General features: G+C 50.6%; 1 protein-coding gene across 4 annotated transcripts; it reads right to left on the reverse strand.

Moving 5' to 3' along the window:
* Positions 1–1858: 1858 nt before the first annotated feature.
* Positions 1859–20148, reverse strand: LOC101547318 (bcl-2-like protein 2). Of its 4 annotated transcripts, XM_055133588.1 has the most exons (11): positions 19990–20137; positions 19604–19691; positions 18714–19153; positions 13770–13778; positions 8385–8471; positions 5578–5692; positions 4908–4975; positions 4482–4588; positions 3857–3944; positions 3618–3769; positions 1859–2772 (listed from the first exon to the last, which is right to left on the reverse strand). In XM_055133588.1, exons 3-11 carry the CDS (start codon positions 19143–19145, stop codon positions 2733–2735), a joined length of 1098 nt encoding a protein of 365 aa, XP_054989563.1. In that variant the 5' UTR covers positions 19146–19153; positions 19604–19691; positions 19990–20137; the 3' UTR covers positions 1859–2732. The 4 variants fall into 4 exon arrangements, with proteins under 4 accessions (XP_054989563.1, XP_004609524.2, XP_012788449.1 ...); XM_004609467.2 differs by lacking the exons at positions 8385–8471; positions 13770–13778; positions 18714–19153; positions 19604–19691; positions 19990–20137 and adding an exon at positions 5924–6297; XM_012932995.2 differs by lacking the exons at positions 1859–2772; positions 3618–3769; positions 3857–3944; ... (2 more) ...; positions 5578–5692; positions 8385–8471 and having other exon boundaries at positions 9148–18036; positions 19990–20148.
* Between the last annotated feature and the right edge of the window lie 392 nt (positions 20149–20540).

A 20540-nucleotide genomic window follows, 5' to 3' on the forward strand; every position in this document is an offset into this window, starting at 1 on the left:
CACCTGGCCACCCACCTACGAAGATGGTGAGACTTCTTTGTCAAGACCCTGAACGGTTTGAGGCTCTTCGTGTTCCTGGAGCACAGATGCCATTCGGCTACACTAGCACATGACAGGGATGGAGACATTACTAGTGCCCACTTGAGCAGATCGATGAGCAACAGGATGACAAGTGATACAAGTAATATGATCAGACACTATTCTAGCTGAATCTGACCAGAATCCCAAACACCTAACCAGCACGAAAAGGGAGGTGGCACCAGTACCAAAAACTAGTCAGTATAGACCTGAGTTATTTAAGGGCAGTCCCCCCACGCACCCCCAAACCCCTGCACTGATTCCCAGGGAACCACCCCCTTCCTCCCCAAGCACCTCCAAATGTGGCCCAAAGACCCTCCCCAACCCCTAGAGAAAAGCCCTCAGTATAAGGCTTGACTTGGATGTCACTTTTACTTTCATGCCACACCCAGCTGTTTAAAGCTTAATCCTGGCTGTGCTTGGGAGTTCTGCTGGTGGGGCTTGGGGAATCTTTTGTGACCAAACCCAGGCAAATCCACACCCAGGGTTAAGTGCTCTACCCCTCTACTAGAGCAGGTTATCTCTATCTTCAACCCTGGAACAGCTGTTTTTAAAATCTAGAATTACTTCAAGCCAATCATGAACAAAATATCCTGGTACATACTTAAGGGCACTCTTTATAGGGCTAAGTATTTTTCTTTTTCGGTCACCACCCGGCGATGCACAGCTGTTACTCCTGGCTCATGCACTCAGGACTCCTGGTGGTGCTCAGGGGACCATATGGGATGCTGGGAATTAAACCTGGGTCGGCCACGTGCAAGGCAAACTTCTACCCACTGTGCTACTTGCTCCAGCCCCAGGGCTATTTATGTTCTATCTTGGGGCCACACATCATGTGCACAGGGATCACTCCTGGCTCAGCTCTGGGACCACGTGTGGTGCTGTGGACCCAATCCCCCTCAGTCTTCTCAAGGAAAGGGCCCAACAGCTGTAAGATACCTCCAGCCTGGTATTAAGTATTTAGAAGACAAGTATTTTAAGACCAATCTGAAGTCCTAGAGATGTTATTAGTATGACCTGAACCAAGTTTCAGGATACCAAACCAGATCTAATTGATGGCACCATCACAATTACCTGCCCCACTGTTGTCGGTGCAGGGTTGGAAAAGACAACAGGTTTTGCATTTGCCTGATAGGTAAAAGTCAATTTCTTTTTTTTTTGCTTTTTGGGTCACACCCGGCGATGCACAGGGGTTACTCCTGGTTCTACACTCAGGAATCACTCCTGGCAGCGCTCAGGGGACCATATGGGATGCTGGGATTCGAACCCGGGTCGGCCGCATGCAAAGCAAACGCCCTACCCGCTGTGCTATCGCTCCAGCCCAGGTAAAGGTCAATTTCATGACCATTCCCTCAGGGTCAGTCAAGAAATCCCACCAACTAGTGCTGGAAATATGTGTCTCATTTGCAACCAAGTTCTATCAGCATATACAGAAATAGTCCCTCTATTGTTTTTGCTTTACCATTCATTTTTTGGGGGGTGGGGCATAAAACTCCCATACATTACCCAGAGCCCCATATGCAAAGCCGACACCCCAGCCTTTGAGCCAACCCCAACCAGACCCATTCCTAAGTGCCAATCAGGGCTGTGCTATCCAGAAAACCCATGACTGGAAACCAAACACATTGTTTCTGATAGTTGCAACTTGAACTCCTATTCCTTTAATTTCTAAGAGGGAACTTCCTTCTAAATACCAGCATTTCCAGGAGTGTTCACAGCCATCTGGGATCTAAGAGAAAATAGGAAGATAAATAATCCTTCCACCCAAGAGGCCAAACAATTTTTATTTTCAAAAACAACTTTATTCATGACACATATTAAAAAAAAAAAAACTCCCACCCCTGGAAATGAGCTAAAAAAATAAACGAAATCCACCTCCCACCTCCCTGTTCCCACTTCCTCCCGTTCCCTCCAAATAAAAGGGAAAAAAAGGCAAAGGAAAAAAAACAAAAAACTGAGAAACAAAACAAACAGAAAAAAAAAAAACCAAACTCCCCAAAACAAGGTAGTGCATTTCCCCAGGGGGAAGGGGAATTTACACTGGAGCCGCTGGAAGCGGAACGGAGATCGTCCGGCTACAGAAACCTGCAAAGAAAGACACTCAAAACAGAAAAAGAAACACAAAAGGAAACCAAACAGATCACCAGGCAATCTGGAAGGGCAGGGAGCCGGAGCAGAGGGCTGGGGCGGGTGGGAGACCTGGCAAGACAGGAGCAGGCAGGCGGGACTGCGAGAGGGAGGGAGAAGACGGAGGGAAGGTGACAAGCAGAACAGTTTGGTGTCCTTCCAGAGCCCTGGGTAAAAAAAAACCCTCCTACCACCATGCCCACCTACCCTTGAGCAGCCCCAAGGGGATGAAGCGGGCCAGGGAAACATGGGGAGCAGCTTGAGCAATTGAGACGTGTCCACGGCGAGCCCCAGAGGGAACGAGCAGCCCCCGCCCCACGCCCTGGGCCTCCCCCTACTCCCCCAAAGCAGGCCCCTCCTCAGCAGTTAGTTATGGGATTCTCCCCCCTTCCACAGTATATCTTTTTTTTAAAAATATTTTTTTTCCATCAAGGTCATCTTCTGTTTTTCTTTTTTTTTTTTAATTTCTTTTTTTTTTTCCTTCTTTCCTCTTTTTTTCCTCTCTCTCCTCCTAATACACACTTTTTTTAGTAAGGGGAATACCATGATGTCGCTCTAGCCCGGCCCCTGGAAGAAAGAAGGAGAGTTAGGTGTCAACATGGTCACTAAACAGTTCCACACAAGCCCCTCCCCCTCGGGCCCTTGCCCCAGTTACTGTGAGGGGGTGGGGAAAGAAGTTTCCACGGGCCTTAAGACTGACCCCACAATCCCAGCGTAGTGACACAGCTAGCAAATGGGAAGGGGGGATTAATAGAAAATTCACCAAACATGGCAGTAAAGAGGTCCACCTGAGTTACAGTGGCAAGACGAAAAGCCTCATGGTTTATTCCAGTTCTACACAGCTCTTCCACCCTAGGCCCTCACCACCAGAGACCCTCAACTCCTAGGAGCAGAGCAGCAGATGGTGTGGGCAGCCCACGTCTCTCTGGCTAACCTGGCCAGATAAACACCATGCTCAACACAAGAGTGCAGTGAGTCTCGCAGAAGACTAGCTCCATTGTAGAATAAATCCATCACTATCCTCCCCCAGAACGCGGAGGAGGCCCAACTAGCCACCGATACTCTTGCAAGCAGGGCTCAAGCTTCCAATCCTCTCTAACTGGGCAAAGTAGCAAATGTCCGTGCTTTCTCTGCTGAGCCCTGCGCCCATGCTCCTCGGCCTTCACTGCCATTAACTTTGGGAGGGTGGGGTGGAGGGAGTAGGGGCCAGCAGAGTCAGAGATCCAGCCCTCACCACCAAGTCCTGCTCCAGAAAAAGATGGCGAGGCTGGCCGCCTGGCCTGGCCTGCAACTACATCCCTCACCCTGCACAGGCAGGAGGCCAAGGGCAGGGTAAGGGAGGGCGGTTCCTCAGACCGGAAGTCTACAGGGCTCATGGGAGGCGGGAAGAGGAGCAGCCCATCTATCCTGACCTGTAGATGCGACCCCGGGGCCTGGTGTTAAAAGGACTGTAGAGTCGAGAGCGGGAATTGCTGTAGTTGGTGGTCCGGGCTCGGTATCGGGCTCGCGGGAAACCCCGGTCTGTTGTGCTGATCCCTGGTCTGTTGGTTCGTTTTGGGATCACCTGCGAGCAAGGGACGGTTAACAGAGAGCCTTAGAGAGCCAACCTACAGTGTTGATGTGGGACCGGCAGCAAGAGCACGGGGCTTACCTTTATTTGTCTTCCTCTAAACAGGGACTCATCTAAGGCCAGGGAAGTCCTCACGGACTCTTTGTCTGAGAACTCGATATATGCAAACCTGAAAATAATTGTCTCTTTTATGTATCTGAGGCTGCAAATAGCTCCCAGGTCAGAGCCAACGTGCAGGCAAGCTTTGGGTACAGTGAGTTCACATTTCTGTCAATATTTAACTTTGATGTTGGGGTTCTCAGGGCCACATTCAGCAGTACTCAGGGGCAGCAGAACCCAGCTTATGAGCTCACAGAACTGAACCAGAGTTGGCTGCATGCAAGCAGAGTCCTAAACCTGCCCTACCTCTTGGACCCTTATGAAGGTTCTAATCAAAATTTCTATCCTCCCTAGAGAAAATATAAGACCAGACTGGCACATGGCAAAACCAGCACACTGGGCCAAGTCCAAGCTACCTCCATCCCAGCCCCTCCAACACCCCCATCTTTAGTCCCTCCCTAGACTGCGAAGGTATTCATTTGCAAAGCAATGCCCAAAATTAGTGCCCTCCGTTAAAAGACAGACCACTTGTTTTAAGTTAATTTACTCCACCCTATAAAACGTTTTAGTTGCTATGAAAACAATCTCAACTTACTTCCCTACTTACCCTTTGGGGTGGCCACTAAATTTGTCACAAAGAATGGTGACGCGGTTGACTGAACCACAGCCATGAAAGTGTGCTTCCAGCTCTTCTGCTGTTGCACCATAGTCCACCTGTGGCATGCGTTGGGGGGCAGAAGGGGAGGGACATTTCACAAGTACTAGGAAAACTCCCATCTCCCCAGATACCCTGCTGAACAGCCACGCACGCACATCCGGATCATTCTCACCCCAGAGCCTCTGACTGGGGGTTAGAGAGCAATTGGAACAGGGAAACCCCAGAAATGCTGCTCACCATTACCTTTCACCTCCCCCCACGCCTCGCCTGCATCGCCCATTCCCCAAAACCCACCACCATTGGATATCCTGGGGATGTCCAAGACTCCCTGAGTAAGAGCCCCCGACCCCGCCCCCACCCGGCCCTAAAACATACGTTGCCAACATAGATGGAACGGGCATCAGCTTCCATCTTCTCCTCAATGGACATGATCACTGGGCCAGCTTTGAAGAAAATTAAAAAATTAAAAAGTTAAAAAAAAAAAGGAGGAGGAGGGGGGATCACGTTTTCTACTTGAACAAAATAGGCCACAGTGAAGGTCAGCATTTTCATCTCGATCATCCGTATTCCCGGGACCCGCGCACAATGGTGGGGCGCACAATAGCCACCAGCGTGGGTCAACAAAGGAGGCTGAAAAGCATCTCCAGCGCCCCGCGGACACAAAGGATCACTCCCACCCCCCCACGCCGCCCCCCCCCCCGCGGCTGCGTCCCGAAGAGTAGCCCTTTAGGTGTGTGTTGGGGGGAGGGCCGGGGACCCTGCCAGATGGGGCGGCGGGGCCCCCCCTGCGCCCGGGTGGTTCCTCGGCCCACTCGGCAAGCCCGGCGGCCTCCCAAGTTAAGGCCCCACGAGCGAGTCGTGAAGGTCAAACGCCACCCGGCCATCGGCTCCGAGGGGCCCGCGGGGCAGCGTCGGAACAAAGAGCGCGCCCGCGGGGGGCCGCGGACAAAGAGCCGGGCAGAGGCGACCCCCGCGGCCCGGCGGCGCGACGCGGCCCGGCCCGGCCCGGCCCCGGCCCGCGCTGCCCCCGCCGCCGGTTACCAACCATTGCCGGGGGGCGGGCTCATGTTCATCTGCTTCTCCACCTCGTTCTGCAGCTCCTTGAGCTTCTCCGCTTCCTCCTCCATTTCCCGGACTCGAGCTTTGATGGCTTCCAGCTCCTGCGGCGAGCGGGGCAGGGTGTGGAGGGGGCTCAGCGGCGCCGAGGCGGGCCCCGCGCGGCGTCAGCCCGGCCCGGCCAGGGCCCCCCCACGCTACCTGCTCCGGCCGACGCGCGCTGGGCACCCGCAGGCGCCCCGGCCCCGCTATTCCCCGCCCACCCCAGCCCCCACCCGGCCGCCGTGACCCGGCCGCTCGGGGGCAGGCCCGTCCGCCCGCCCTCCTTCCCTCACCGGGTCCTCAATGGCGCCGTCCCCCGGGTCCCCCTCGACCAGTCCCGGCTCCTCCTCCTCCTCCTGGCTGCCGGGTGCTCCCGAGCCAGGCCCAGGGCCCGGAGCTCCTGGGGGGGCGCGGGGCCGGGGCGGCTCCTCTTCGGGCTCGGGCTCCGGCTCGGGCTCCAGCAGCAGCTCCCCAGGCTCCAGTTCCTCAGACTCCAGGCCGTTCCCGTAGTCCCCTGCGCCCCCCGGGGCCCCCTCCCCGGCCTCCCCACCGGCCCCGGGCACAAGATGGCGCCGCCGCCCCGGCCCGGAGCCCCGACCGCCCGCAGCCCCCGCTGCTGCTGCCGCCGCCGCCGCCGCCGCCATCGCCGCTCAGACTGGGGCCCGCCGCCCGGCGATTGGAGAGCTGCGCCGGCCACGCCGCGGATTCATTAGTTAAGCAGCCTGCCCGTCACCACGAGCTAGCACCCCATTGGGGAATACTCCTTGACAATCAGAGCAGACCCCACCTCCAGGGCGGGGTGTGGAGCCAAATTATCAAATCCCGTTAGGGGAAATCTGCCTGTCAATCAACACACGTCCCACCTCCTCCCAATCCCTTCGGTAACAATACAGCCACGCTGTGACGACATTCCTGCTTTCCCCCCGCCTACAGGCGGGACCTCGAAGTATATGGCGTGCGGTGATTGGGCGGTGGTGAAACGAGTGGCAGGAACCAATCTTCCGATTACCTCGCCGCGGTGGCCCAATCTCAGCTGCCGATTGGCTCGGGAGAGTCGAAGGGTTGACACCCGTTTCAGTGTCTGGTGAACCTTGCCCCCGACGGGCTGCGGCACAGCCCGCTCGGGAGATCAGAGGTCACATGACCAAGCCCTAGGGAGGCCGCCATCTTGACACAACTGGTTGCCAACTTACTTGGTGGTGGTAGGCAAAGGCCCGGAGTACTCGGAGGTTTCTAGAAGTGGGTCTTCCGGCCAGTAAAGTACCAGTAGCTGCGGCGGTGCTAGAAATGGGGGATTCCGAGTGGGCCTCTTAAGGAGACAGCTTCCTCTTCCCGTCAGGGTTATCAGCACCAGACAGCGGGGAGAGGCCCCTGAAGAGGTGTTAGTCCCAGTCTCCTGTCTCCTGCACCGGCAGCTTCGGAGACCTCCGCTCTGGCCCCAGTTGCAGCCCGTATTCCGATCTGAACGGGCTGTTTGTTGCATGCCCCTAATGAGCCAAATTCCAGTGTCACCCTCTCCACTCCCAAACCTACCTGGCTCTCCTTTGCCAGCCAAGCAAAGGTTGGACACCTCTTTTGGCCACACCTGGGGGTGCACAGGGGCTACCCTGGGCTCAGTGCTGAGAAGTGACCCCCGACATTGTTTCCAGGGACCACCCGTAGTACGGGGCTTTCAAAACTGGATTGGCTACATGCAAAGCAAGCACCTTACCTCCTCTCTTGCTCGCCCTGGGCTCAGTATTCTTTACCGAGGCCTGAGGATTGGGATTCTTAATGTTCCCACACTCTCTTGTAACGGTTGTATCTGCACCCTTGTCTGTGCCACATGCAGTTTACTATTAACCAGACCACAGCAAACCTCGGCCATCACCTTGCTTGTAAAGCTTTCCACCAGCACCCCTCGCCTCTACTGAGACAAAAGGACCTATTACCTGCACTGTGCTTTTTATCATTTTCTTTGTGTGTTACAGGGGCCACACCAGGGCTGCTGGAGGTGGGGACACGCAGCACCAGAATTACACTCAGGGAGTTAGTATAGGGATTCAAGCAGTTGCCTTCCGTACAGCTGACTTGGGTTTGATCCCCGGCACCACATATGGTCCCCTGAATCACACCAGGAGTGATCCCTGAGCACTGTTGGGTGTGGCCCCCAAACGTAAATGAAAATAAAATATAAACTCAAGACCTCGCATATGCGATGCACGTGCTCCTTCACTTGAACCATACCCCCAAGCCCACCTTATCATTTTGTGTTGATTTCCTGGAGATTGTGAGCACCTGGAGATGAGAGGCTGGAGACTGTTATATTTGCATCTTCACCACAGACCAGTATGTCAAGCATATAGAAAGTGCCCGCTAAATGTTTGTTAACCCAGGGATGCATCTCTAGTGCTTACAGGACACAGAGGTCTCAGGAGAGGTTTCTATCACGTGGGAACAATCTACATACCAATAAAACTGTGCCTTGAAAGACAGGGTTCCTGTTGTCTCAGGAACCACCCATGAATTTAAAAGGAACTGCGCACTAAGTACGCAAACAGGATATTTTAAAACTTCTATCAAATGAAGGGTCCAGAGAAAGTTACTGGAACCCAACAAAAAGTTAACCAAACAACTCCCAACGGGGTGTGTGTGCCTGGCCGGGCAGAGGGGTTTGGACAAGAGAGACCCCTTGGGGGCAAACCCCAAACTCAAAAGCCTCTCAGTCTCCCCGAGTTCTTGGCTCCATCTTTGCTTTTTCTCACAAATCCTTACCTCAGGAAGGGGCGAGGACCTGGAACAGTCCCAATTGCTTACTCTGTCACTTAGAATGACTTCATTAGTCACATCAGCTTTCAAAGTCTGGGAGAACCAAAGTTGAATACTAGACAAAGGCTACAAGACTGTGAATCCACTGACATATTTTCTACTAATCCTTACCCTAACCAAGATTTCAATGTTTTATTGGTATTCAATTAAGCAAAGCAAGCAAACTTATATATATATATATATATATATATATATATATATATTTTTTTTTTTTTTTAACGGCCTTGAATTCTTTTCCTTCTTTATTTTTTGATCACACGTGGCATTGTGCGGGCACTGCTGCGTGGGTGCCATGTTCCAGGGATGGAACCTAAGCCGCCAGCATGCAGAGCACAACTCCAGCAAACTCCAGCACATTGCACCAACTCTGGATCCCTGAATTCCAACTTTATGCAGCACTTAACTTGTTTGGTTTTTGTTCTGGGGCCATATCTAGGCGCTCGGGGCTCACTCCTGGCTCTGTGCTCACGGATCACTCCTTTGAGGGGCCGAGGGAATCATATGAGGTGCGGAAAATCATACCTAGTTTGTCAATGTACAAGGTAAGCACCTACCCAATGTACTTTCTCTCCAGCCCAAGCACCTCTTTTTATAATAAGCAGTATCCTAGACTCTTTATTATATTATCTCACCGAATTCTCACGATAATTCTATGAAGTAAATATTTCCAAAACCAATACTTAGTTTAGGAAAGAATGAAGCAACTTGCCCAGGTCATAAAACTAATTTAAAGTGAGTAGAAACTCAAAACCAGCTTTCAAAGCTCAGATCAAAATTACTATAAGGTCTACTTTAATACACAAAGATACATTATGTATGGTGATAAAAATAGAAAAACAGTAAATTCCAACAATAAAGGTTTAGGCAAACTATAATTACATCCAGTCAAAGATTATGCACCTGTTAAAAGGTTTACACAGTGTGATAACATGCAAAAATAATTTTTGTTAGGCCAAAGAAAAATGTAAAGTTATATAGAAAGTATGATTACAACTAGGTATATATGATTAAAAAACACACACACGCGCACAACTTGGCCTTTGGGGGTAAAAAGGAACAAGAACCAGTGCAATCTTTTCTTTGGCATATGTACCAAAAGTTTTCAAAATATTCAGATTCCTCGTCCAGTAATTATATTTCTTATAATCTGTTCTAAAATAATCTATGAACTAGATAAGCATTTGAGAATATGTTCATCAAGTGAAAAAATATAAACAATTTGAATGTCCAAGTGGGCACTTCCAGAAAAACTACTGTATACACACAGATGTCATTTTATATAGTCATTATACCTTCAAAATGTTTTTAATGACAAGGAAAAATGCTTGCAGCATAATTGTAAACAGAATTGCAGCAGACAAAATTGTACGTACAGTTTGATCTTAAAATATAAGCTCAGATAACGATGAGAAATATGCCAAAATGTTAGCAGTTGTTCTCTCTGGGTAGTCGGATTATGACTGGTAATTCTTCTTTATAATTTTCTATGATCTATGATTTTTCCACAATTATATTATTTTTATTCGAAAGAAGGAAAACATGGGTCCCAGTACCACAAATAATAAATAAGACAGAAAAAGAAAAACTTGGGGTCAGGACTTCAGCTCAGTGGTAGAGCACGTGCTTCACTTATATAAGGCCAAGGTTTGGATCCCCAGCACTCAAAAATTTAAAAAAAAAAATAAGTAAAACACTCTAACTTCCAAACATATTCTAACAGGCATAATTGCTTTACAAAGAAACATATGCAGAAAGATATCTGAGGGGCTGGAGAGAAAGTAGCGTGGGTAAAGTGCCTATCTCGCACACTGCCGACCTGGGTTCAATCCCTGGCACTACATATGGTCCCCTGAGCCCTGCCAGGAGTGATCCCTGAGCGCCGCCAGGTGTGGCCCTAAAACCAAACTGGTGCCTATTAGACTGTAAACTATGAAAGGAAGAGATATCCTCTTAGTTATATGTATACGCCCATTGCCTCTCCCTGTGTGCTTGGTAAATGCTAACTGATCTTGCCTATTGCTGATGCATAGGAAACATCAGACAAGTTTTCCTCTGAATGAACATTTTAAGAATTAGAATATAAGGGTGTGAAGAGCTCGCATTGTGAGTGTACTTTTCCTTCAGTTAACTTATCAAGAGGATCATGGAGTCTTGAGAAAATGGGAATTGTGACGGCGTGTCCTCTGAGGAGAAATGTGCTCACAGAATGGAACGGTCAGTAAAATTGAGAAAAATAACCAGTAAAAATGTATGAGGCACCCCTACTTAGGTGCAGAAGGAAAATGGTTCCTTACTAGACAACACATATATTTAACTTCATCCCTATTTATAATGCTTGATTTCAATTTTTTCTAACTACAATAATTCTCTATAACGTAGGATTACAGTGTTGGGGCCAGAGATATAGTACAGCGGGTGCCTTATGTGCGCTGACTGGGTTCGATCCCAGGCATCCCATATGGTCCCCCAAGCACTACCAGGAGTGATTCCTGAGCACACAGCCAGGAGTAACCCCTAAGCATCATTTGGGTGTGGCAAAAACAGAATAAAAAATAGAATTACTATGTTTTATATATAATAATCTCTACTCACACATGGCGTCTGAACACTTGAAACGTAAGTAGTCAGAATTGAGATATGCTGAAAGTATCAAAAATGCATGGCATAGGGACTTGAGTGCTAATACAGAGGGTAGCGCACTTTGCCTGGCACATGGCTGACCCAGATTTGATCTCTGGCACCCTACATGGTCTCCTGAGCACAGAGCTAGGAGTAACCCCTAAGCACTGCCAGGTGTGCCCCCCATCCTCCAAAAAACACATGGCATTTCAAATACTTAGTGTGAGAAAAAGGCTGTAAAAATAAGAACTGATTCATATTACCAGTTGAAATGATAATACTGTTATATACAGGGTTAAATAAAACATAATAACCTAGGTCTGTTTTTTGGATTTGGGTGGGTTTTTTTTTTTGTTTCTGTTTTTGTTTGGGGGACACACCTGGCTGTATTCAGAGATTACTCCTAGCTTTGCACTCAGGGATCACTCCTGGCAGAGCTCGGGCGACCATATGGGGTGCCAGGGATCTAATCCGGGTTGGTTACGTGCAAGGCAAACACCCTACTGGCTTTACTCTCACTCTGACTCCTGTTTTTGCTTTTAATAAAATGAGTAAGAATATGTAAAGAGGGGTCAGAGAGATAGCATAGGCGTAAGGCACTTGCCATGCATGCAGCCAATTCTGGTTCCATCCCTCGTACCATATGGTCCCTTGAGCACTGTGGAGAGTGACCCCCAGCACAGAGTTGGGAGTAGCCCCCAAGCACTGCCAGGTGTGGTCCAATCCCTCCCAATAAAAAGAATATGTAAAACCATATATGTAACATATTTCTACTGGACAGTGCTGATAAAGAATCTCAGTGTTTGGGCCATTTACTTACCTCTATTTTAAAAGAGTCAAGCCCCTTTGCATTATTTTTTAATGCAAAGTCTGGCCTGGCCAATCTTAACTCCTTAGGCCCATCCTTGAGTTAAGTGGGGAACTTTATTGAGCTATTTAATTTCTATTCTGCTTAGCTAACTTTATTAAAAAAAACAAAAACAAAAACAAAACTTTGGGGGCTAGAGCGATAGTACAGCAGGTAGGGCACTTGCCTTGCATGTGGCCAACCGGGGTTTGATCCCCGGCATCCCATATGGTCCCCTGAGCACCACCAGGAGTAACTCCTGAGTGCAGAGCCAGGAGCAAACCCTGAGTATCGCCGGGTATGGCCCCAAAACAAAACAAATAACTTGTACTGGAGCCATAGAGACAGAACAGCAGTAGGATGCTTGCTGGGTTCAATCTCTAGCAGCACATATGATCCCCCGAGTCTGTCAGGAGTGATCCCTGAACACAGAGCCAGAAGTAAACGCTGAGCACTGCTGGTGTGGCTCAAAAAACCAAACAAACAAAAAATAATTTTTTTTAAATTAAAAACATTGTAAGTGGGGAGCCATAGTGATAACACAGAAAATAGGGTGCTTGTCTTGCACGTGGCCAACCCAGGTTAGATCCCCGGCACTCTGAATGGTCCCCTGAGCCCTCCAGGAGTATCCCTGAGTACAGAGTCAGGAGTAAGCCCTGAGCACTGCCAGATGTGGCCCAAAAACCAAAAATAATTTTCTTTAATTAATAATTTTGTACCTGAAAAACATTTTAAATCAACTGTACCAGAAACGTGTGCTTTATTTTAATAAGACATAAAATACCAAAAGCAAAAGGAACAAAATTATACTACCCACAAATCCACCATCCTGAGATAATCACTGATATTTTGGCATATACTCTTCCTGAAGATTCAATACACAAATACATGGACAGATGTGTGAATATAGATAAGCAAAATAGGATCATGCTGTATGTTATATTTTCTTTATGCCCAATAAGACCGAAACACCTTTCCGTATCAACAAAAATATTTTTGATTATTTTTGACTATTCATATCACCTTAGTTAGAAATGAGGTGCTTAACACTGAGATATATTCATGTAGCTTCCCAATCCCATCCTAGTGAATTATTTTTTTCTTTATACCATATCACTTTCTTATATGAAAATGTTAATGTTAACTAATGTTGTAAATTTTATTTATTTGGTTGCTTTTGTTTCCCTAACTAGAACGTGTTTAATCATGCAAATCCAAAATGTTAATTTTCTTCTCTACCTCCGGGCCTAGATTTGGGCTTAGATCCAGAAGACTCTTGAGTATTCACTGAGACAATGAATGACTAAAGAACTACATAGCATTCCTTATGTTCTTTTTTTCTAATTGGTTTTTAAATATTGTTCATTTGTTTATATTTTGCTTGTATCCACATTTAAGGCAACTTTTTAAGTTTGCAAAAGATCTAATCTTAAGTAAAAACACAGTTATCTACAACTCATCCTTTTGCTAGAAATTATAACGAAATGTTACCCAACTTATGTCAAAAGTGCCTTTTGGAGAAACATTCACAAAAAACTGTCTGAAAGATAAACAATCCATCAGTCCATTTTGATAGCCTGAAATCTAGACCTATATTAAAATATAGCATCATAGAGCCTATTTGGGTGAATCTGTGATCAGCTTGATTGAACAAGCTTACAACCTACTAAATCCTCATTCAGTGTTTCTATAAGAAACAATGGTGCAAAACTCAACATTGTATTTGCTGCCCGGCATTATAGCTGGTGGTATCCACCGTATCACTCAGTGTCTTCTCATAAGAGACACAAAGCTTTTGTCCAGCTTCAAACTGATAGGCTTTTATATTTCCTAAGAGGAATAGGAATCTCACTGTGTTTCCCAACTTGCTTTAGCTGCCAAGCAGCTCGGAGCTGAATTCATAGCATAGCTCTAGTATTCAGGAATATTGCTTACAGAATGCCTTTCTGAACATTCATGTTCCTTTCTGCTGTCATCTTACTGTCATATTTCAATTTACCCTTTACCTCCTACTTTAAAAATCTATACTTTCTATTATTTTGTCTTTTGTGTATTAGAGCAAAATGTTGCAAATGTTTTTGGAACTAGGTGGATATAAACCAATCAGTCTTTAAATCCATCAGATTTCAGTAGAGATGAATGCGTTAACTATCGTCATAGTCTAATATTAATTATGAAGAGCATGTAATTCCCTTTCCACTAATGCCCTGTTCATCAAGCCACTCTCTGATTTATTTTTTCAAAGCTTTTTGTTTTATTTTTTTGGTTTTGGGGGCCACAGCCAGCAACATTCAGGTCTTACTCCTGACTCTGCACTCAGGGATCACTCCTTGCTGTGCTCTGGGGATCATATGGGATGTCAGGGATTAAACCTCGGTCTACTGAGTGCAAGGCAAGCGCCCTGCCTACTGTACTATCACTCCAGTCTAAATCACTCTATGATTTTAAAGTCTTGCTTTATAGATTTTTCTATGGAGAGAATAGAAACACATCACTGAATTCCTCTAAGCACTACATTTCTCATTGCAATTTAACAAAGAAACCCCAATACCATTTGATTGCACTGGAATATAAATTCCTGCTTGTAATTTAAAATAGGAATCACTATTCCTGTCAGATACACTTTTGATGTGGTCCTAGAAGTATGGAGGGATGGGCTGAATAATTCCTGTAGATACCATCCAACTTAGCTGTTCATATTAAAATGGCTGAAATCAAATGTCTTGGGGAACCAGGAAAGGAAGCAGGGGCTCCATTTTTGTCGGACTCAAAGTCCAAAGAAGGAAATAGGGTTTGGGGGAGAAATTTCACTATAGCACACATCCAATTAGCAGCTGAACCACAAGTGGAGACTTGATAATTGTCTCAGAAAGATATTTTGGTACCTTGGTTGGGTTTGGGTTTGGGTTTGGGTTTGAGTCTGTGGCCCTCCTAAGGTACTGCATGTATATACCCTTTTAAGGCTTGGGTTGACTTACTTGGCACATTTTTTTTAAAATCTCATCTCGACCCTTTCACAAATCCCTGTTCTTCTAGTCTTTGTCCTGAACAAAGTTACCAAGAGACGATTGGATCAAAAACTGCCCTGACCCCCAAGCTATTCAGTATAGAAGTCACAAACCCTGTTCAGTCCTTCTCATTAAACTTCTGGGCTTTATTTTTTTTTAATACGACCATTACATATTACACAAAAATAAAAGTCAAATGAACTTGGTATTTATAAATTATTAAATAAAAATACAGGAATATATATATTTATATTTATAGAGCTTTTTCTTTTCTTCTAAACTAACCAAATCTGTTCTCCCGCCATTTGATGATTTAAAAAAGTAAAATAGTGTATGCCCTAGAATAAGTGGGAAATGGGATTAATCACCGCAGGACCTCGGTGCCCTACTTCTGCTCCTTCCTTGGCCTAAGCAAAATCCCTATTTGTCCCTTTGAGTTCTGGAGAGCAAGAAACACCCTCTCCACTGATTTAATCTCTGGAAAATGAAAATTAGATTTCTTCCCCTTATTTTAAATGAAATGGACTTAAAAATTGGGAGCCATACTCAGCCTTTTTGGCCAAGAGCTAATCCCAAGGAATTATATGGCTCTAGAAGAGAGTCTAGTTTTCCCTGACATAAGAGTCTCTGGGGTTTCCGCTGCCCCTCAAAGCAGGGCAGGACCCGTGAAAACTGTCCACCATGGTCCCATTCAAGCCACGCTTCTGGGATCGAGCCCTTTACCCTTTCAGAAGGTCACCTCTCACTCCATCCAGGACAGTTCAGTAACCTGACCACAGTGCCGTGGCCCCTAGTTCTCTGCTGGCCCCAAGAGAGCTAACAGGGACAGGTGGGGACAAGCCTCCCTAGGCTCCAGGGTAAGGTGAGAAGTCTGCCCCAGCCCGGGCTCCAATCTGGAGCTGATGATCTATTTAGTCAGTGGTTTTCCAACTTCCCTCAGCAGCAAACCCCTTCACACAAACAAAATCTTACCCTGAACCCCGATACGTAAGACAGCTACAAGGGGGAGCTGTTTTGTTGGAGGGCAAGTCACCCAGCCTGCTCGATGGGCCCCCATCATTACCCCATCATCCCACCTCCTCTTCCCCGAGGGCTTCTGAGGGAACCCCAAAGAAACTCGGGGGCTCTGCCAAGCAGTTGGAAAACCACTGGCCTAGTTCGTCCTGAGCAAGTCAGAGACCCCCACCCCCCACCCCAATTGCCTGCCACATAGACCGGTTCGGAGACCAGCGCACTCACCACAGACCCAGTGGCACACGCAGTCAGCCACCGCCCTGATAAATACCATGAAAAAGCGCAGCCCTCTCTCAAAAGCAAAAGTCTGGGCTAAACACCTGAGGCCGATTTTGGTCCCACATTCTAGTGAGTACAACTATGTTGCCACATTCTGGGACCAAGCTGGGATTAAAAAAAAAAAAAATCTAACAAGAGTTCCTCCATGGTCTAGCTAAGCTGATCAGTGCTCGGGGTGGAGGGCAGGGTCCTAGCGAGCCCTGTGTCTGGAGTCAGCATTGGAGAGCAGCAATGTTAGCACCTCGCAAAGTGCAGCAGTGAGGTCTGGCTCAGGGCATGCATATGGAGTGAAATGATTCCTTTCTCAAAAGAAAAGGCTGCCATTGCCATCTGTTCTCGAGGACCGTGAGCTCTGCCGCAGAGCATCGTCCGACACCGAGGTATGGACAGGGGACACTCATGCACACAGCGTGGCTTTAGCGAGCAGTCAATGCTTCTAGGTTGCGGAAGGAACTCTCCCACCCACCCACCTGACCCTCAGCAACAGCAGCACCAGAGCCCAGCACACGGCCCGGGCCGGTCATGAGTCCACGTCCCCCCTCACGCCCAGGGACTTCAGAGCTGGCCTATTCCTCTGAGGGAGTCAACAGTGGCGACAAGCGCAGGCCCCAAACTGTACACCAGCATCTCTTGAACATCCACGCACTCCCGTGAGAAATCAATTCGAGCCCTCCGCTTAGGCTGAAGTTTCGGTACAGATGGTCCCCAAGATAGGGAACCCCATGGGCACTGGTGTGCCACAGCAGGAGAGGACGGGGGGGGGGGAGGAGGGGGGGAGGAGGTCGGGCAGGTGGGTTCAGCTCCCTCCCCCTGGTGCAGGCCCTGCAGATCCCTGGCCTGGCCTTTTCTGTCAGAGCCAGGCGGGAAGGCAGCAGCGACTGCACCGGGTGCAAGGAAGGGGGGTGATGAAGGAGCAAGGCCACAGCCGGGGCTCAGCGGCTCTCCCAGGCCCTGCCCGTGACAGAGGAGCTGGCCCAAAGCCTCGATACAGTGTTTCTCGCTTAGCCTTGAGAGTTTAGGACAAGGGGAGAAAGAGGGACCGCGGGGGAGGAGGGGCAGACAATTGCCCCAGATTCTTGCCACTGCAAGAGGGAATGTTCTGGGAGAGTGCCCCCCCTCCTCCCACCTCCAGCTTAGACAAGCAGCATGCACAGGCGTCCACGTGTGTGCGGGAGCACACACATGCACACACGCACACGTACGTACACACACACACACACACACACACACACACACACACACAGAGGCACCTGCGACCCCAAGCTGCCATTCCCCCAGGAAGCTGCCTTTTGTGTTTTCCCCCAAATCCCCACTGATCCAATGGTGCCAAAAGCCCCCAAGCAAGTCCACTTTCCTGGGGACTCACAAGTCACGCTACAGTTCGCTATGGTTCGCGCTTTGGGTGCCACCATCTACAGACGTGACCCGCCTGTCTCCCCCGCCACCCTAGAATGACTCTCTCTCCTGGCCCCGACTTCCCAAACACCTTCCCCGTGTCTCCAGCTCCTGCCGCCAACAGCCTGCCTGCCGCATCCAGCTCCCTCACGCGCCACCCTGCCCCCTGCCCGATCCTGTGTCCTGCCCACGCGTGCACCCGACTTCTTCCAAGGGCGTTTCTCGGTTCCGTTTCTGCTCTCCTGTCTGCCCACCGCTCTGAGTCCCCGCCTGGCCCTGCACCATCTCACTTGCTAGCGAAAAAGGCCCCTACAGTGACCAGGGCCCCCAGGGCCACAGCCCCCGTCAGCACTGCCCGCACGGAGGCCCAGTTCCCCTCCCGCAGCCGCCGAGCCTCCTCCAGGGCCCCGTCCCCGTACAGAGCTGTGAACGCCGCCTGTGGGAGAGAAGGGAAGTAGAGAAAGAAGGAGAGAGGGGTATCAGGAGAGGAAAGAGCGAAGAAGAGAGGAGAGGAAGAGTTCCAGTTCCAGCCACTGCGAGCCCTTCCCCACACCCAGCTCTTCTCTGCACAAAGCCCTACAAACTCCAAACCCCACGACCACCCTCGCCCCGCCCACCATGAGCTCCAGGCTCATTCTCCCTCTCCCCCTCAAGGGTCCCCTTCAACCTCGGCCCCAAATCCTTCTCAGAACTAGCAGGCTTTCCCACGGCCTGCCTGGCCACCGCCCCCTCTCCGGTCCCACCCCTGCCCCCTCCCCTCATCCTCCCCCCTCTCCCAATCCTCCGCCCACCACTCCACAGCCCTCCAAGCCACACTCTCTGGTGTTCCAAGTTCCTGGTGGCCGGACAAGCCGTTTCCCTGCGGGCATTCCCTAAGGACTGTGTGTCCTGTCCTCTGCTTGGGACCAGAGGCCCGTGCAGCAGTAACTGCATGGCAGCCCTGGAGGGCAAAGTCCAGTCTCATGCCCACAGTCAGGGCATCTGCTTCTACCCAGACAGGGGAGACTGAGCCCCCGCCCCCTCCTTGTTCCTAGCACCCAGTCGGAAGTGACTTTCCCCCTGGAGAGCAGCTTTGCGAGGGGATGGACAGAGCAGCGATGGGGAAGCTCTTACCCAGCCCCCGCTGCTGTGGATCCAGTCGGCCAGCCGCGTCTCCAGGTACGCCACCATCCACTCCTGCACCTGCCCCACGAGCGGCTCCATCTCCTTGTTGACGCTCTCGGCACACAGCGCCGCTCCAAAGACAAAGAAGGCCACCAGGCGGCCCCAGTTGGGGCCCCCTTGGAAGAGTTCGTCAGAGACCTGGGTGAAGCGCTGCTGGGCAGAGCCTGGGGTCACATGCAGCTGGGCCGCCAGGTCAGAGAAGGTGCGCCGGAAGCGGGTCTCGAACTCATCTCCAGCCGCCCGCATAGCTTGGTGCAGGGGATCGGCTGCCGGGCCCTCCCCGGGGCCGGCTCCGCAAACATAACCCTTCTGCCTCAGCTTATAGCCTACAAAGTCTGCCACTAGAGCCCGTGTGTCTGGGGCCGAGGCGGGGGTCGCCATCCGGGCGGCTGCAAGAGGCAAAGACCAAAGATGGCATGAGGATGGGATCAGGGGATCCCCGCGGTGGGGGAAGGGGGGCTCTCGGCCTTGGCTTTGAGACAGGAAGGGGCAGGGTGGGAGGGGATGCTCGGAGACCAGTGGACAGGGAGGAGCAAGGACCTGGGAAGGAAGGCAGGGTGAGGGGCTGGCCAGCACAGTTACAGGATGTAAAGCAGGCCCACGGCTATTCTTTAAACACTTGCGCTTCTTTCAGTAAGAAGGCCATCTCCGGGCACCCCCACCCCGCCCCCCTCTGCACAGGACACACTTTGGGGGCCAGGGAAGGGGCTGAGGGCTTCCCCGGAGGCCAGGAATAAAGATGTTGGCAGGGTCACGAGCAGGGGAGGACGTGGGGTGAGGGAAAGGGGGAGACGCACAGGGAGCGAAGCAGAGAGGCAGAGGAGGGAGACAACACTCACCCCGCCTGGCTGGCAGCTCTTAGGACCCAGCGCCGGTGGCAAGGAGCCCCCAGCTGCGGCCTTTCATCCTCCTGGCCAGCGTGGAGCCCTGGGAAGAGGAGGGGGGGCGATCAGAGAGAGGCAGGGAAGGCCGGGGTTCAGGGTCTGGCCGGAGGAAGGCTGGGGTTGCAGCTCCGGGGCCTGGGCCCCGGCCCCCAACACGGTACCAGCTGTGTGGCCGAATCCATGTTTAAGGACTGTCCTCCCGGGAAACCCAGGGCCAAGGGCTTCTTCCTGCGACACCTTCTCTACTCCCGGCTCCCCAGGGCAGCCCAGAGGCCCAGCTCCTCCCTCACCCCCACCCTCAGCCCCCAACCCCGCCTGCCTGCCAGGTTAGGGAATCTCACGGGTCAGGCCGCTGCCGGGATCCGGGCTGTTTCCTGGTGCAGGAGCTGAGAGGGAGGGAGAGAGGGAGGAAGGGAGGGAAGGAAGGAGGAGGAGAAAGGGGGGAGGGCCCGGCGCCGGGTGATGATGGGGCCCAGAGATGCGTCCGGAGAGAGGGGCGGGGCTGGGACGCAGGGCTGGGAAGAGCCACAGGCCGGGAAGAGAGGGGCTGTGGGAGGCGAGCCCAGCCAGCCGAGCCCCCGCCTGAGCCCCAGAGCCTCTGGCAGACTCAGGCAGCTCGCAGCCAATGCAGTATCTCCCGAAGGTCTCAGACGTTCCAGGCACTTGTTGAACTTTCGCAGCCTGGAAATGAGTTCCAGAGAAGAGAAACGGTTCCCACGCCCTGTAGGTGCCTCCTTGTGGGACTGGCCCAGCCACTATTTCACCTGCTCATTTCCTTTCCTCCAGGACCTTTAGACCTGGGATCTCGGTGGGCTGGGGCCTCAGCCGGCCATCTGGAAGCTGGGGTTTGGATCACAAGTTGTTTCTGCACGTAACGTCTTCATCTTTGTGT

This window comes from Sorex araneus, chromosome 3, assembly GCF_027595985.1.
Source record: "Sorex araneus isolate mSorAra2 chromosome 3, mSorAra2.pri, whole genome shotgun sequence".
Classification (NCBI taxonomy): domain Eukaryota; kingdom Metazoa; phylum Chordata; class Mammalia; order Eulipotyphla; family Soricidae; genus Sorex; species Sorex araneus.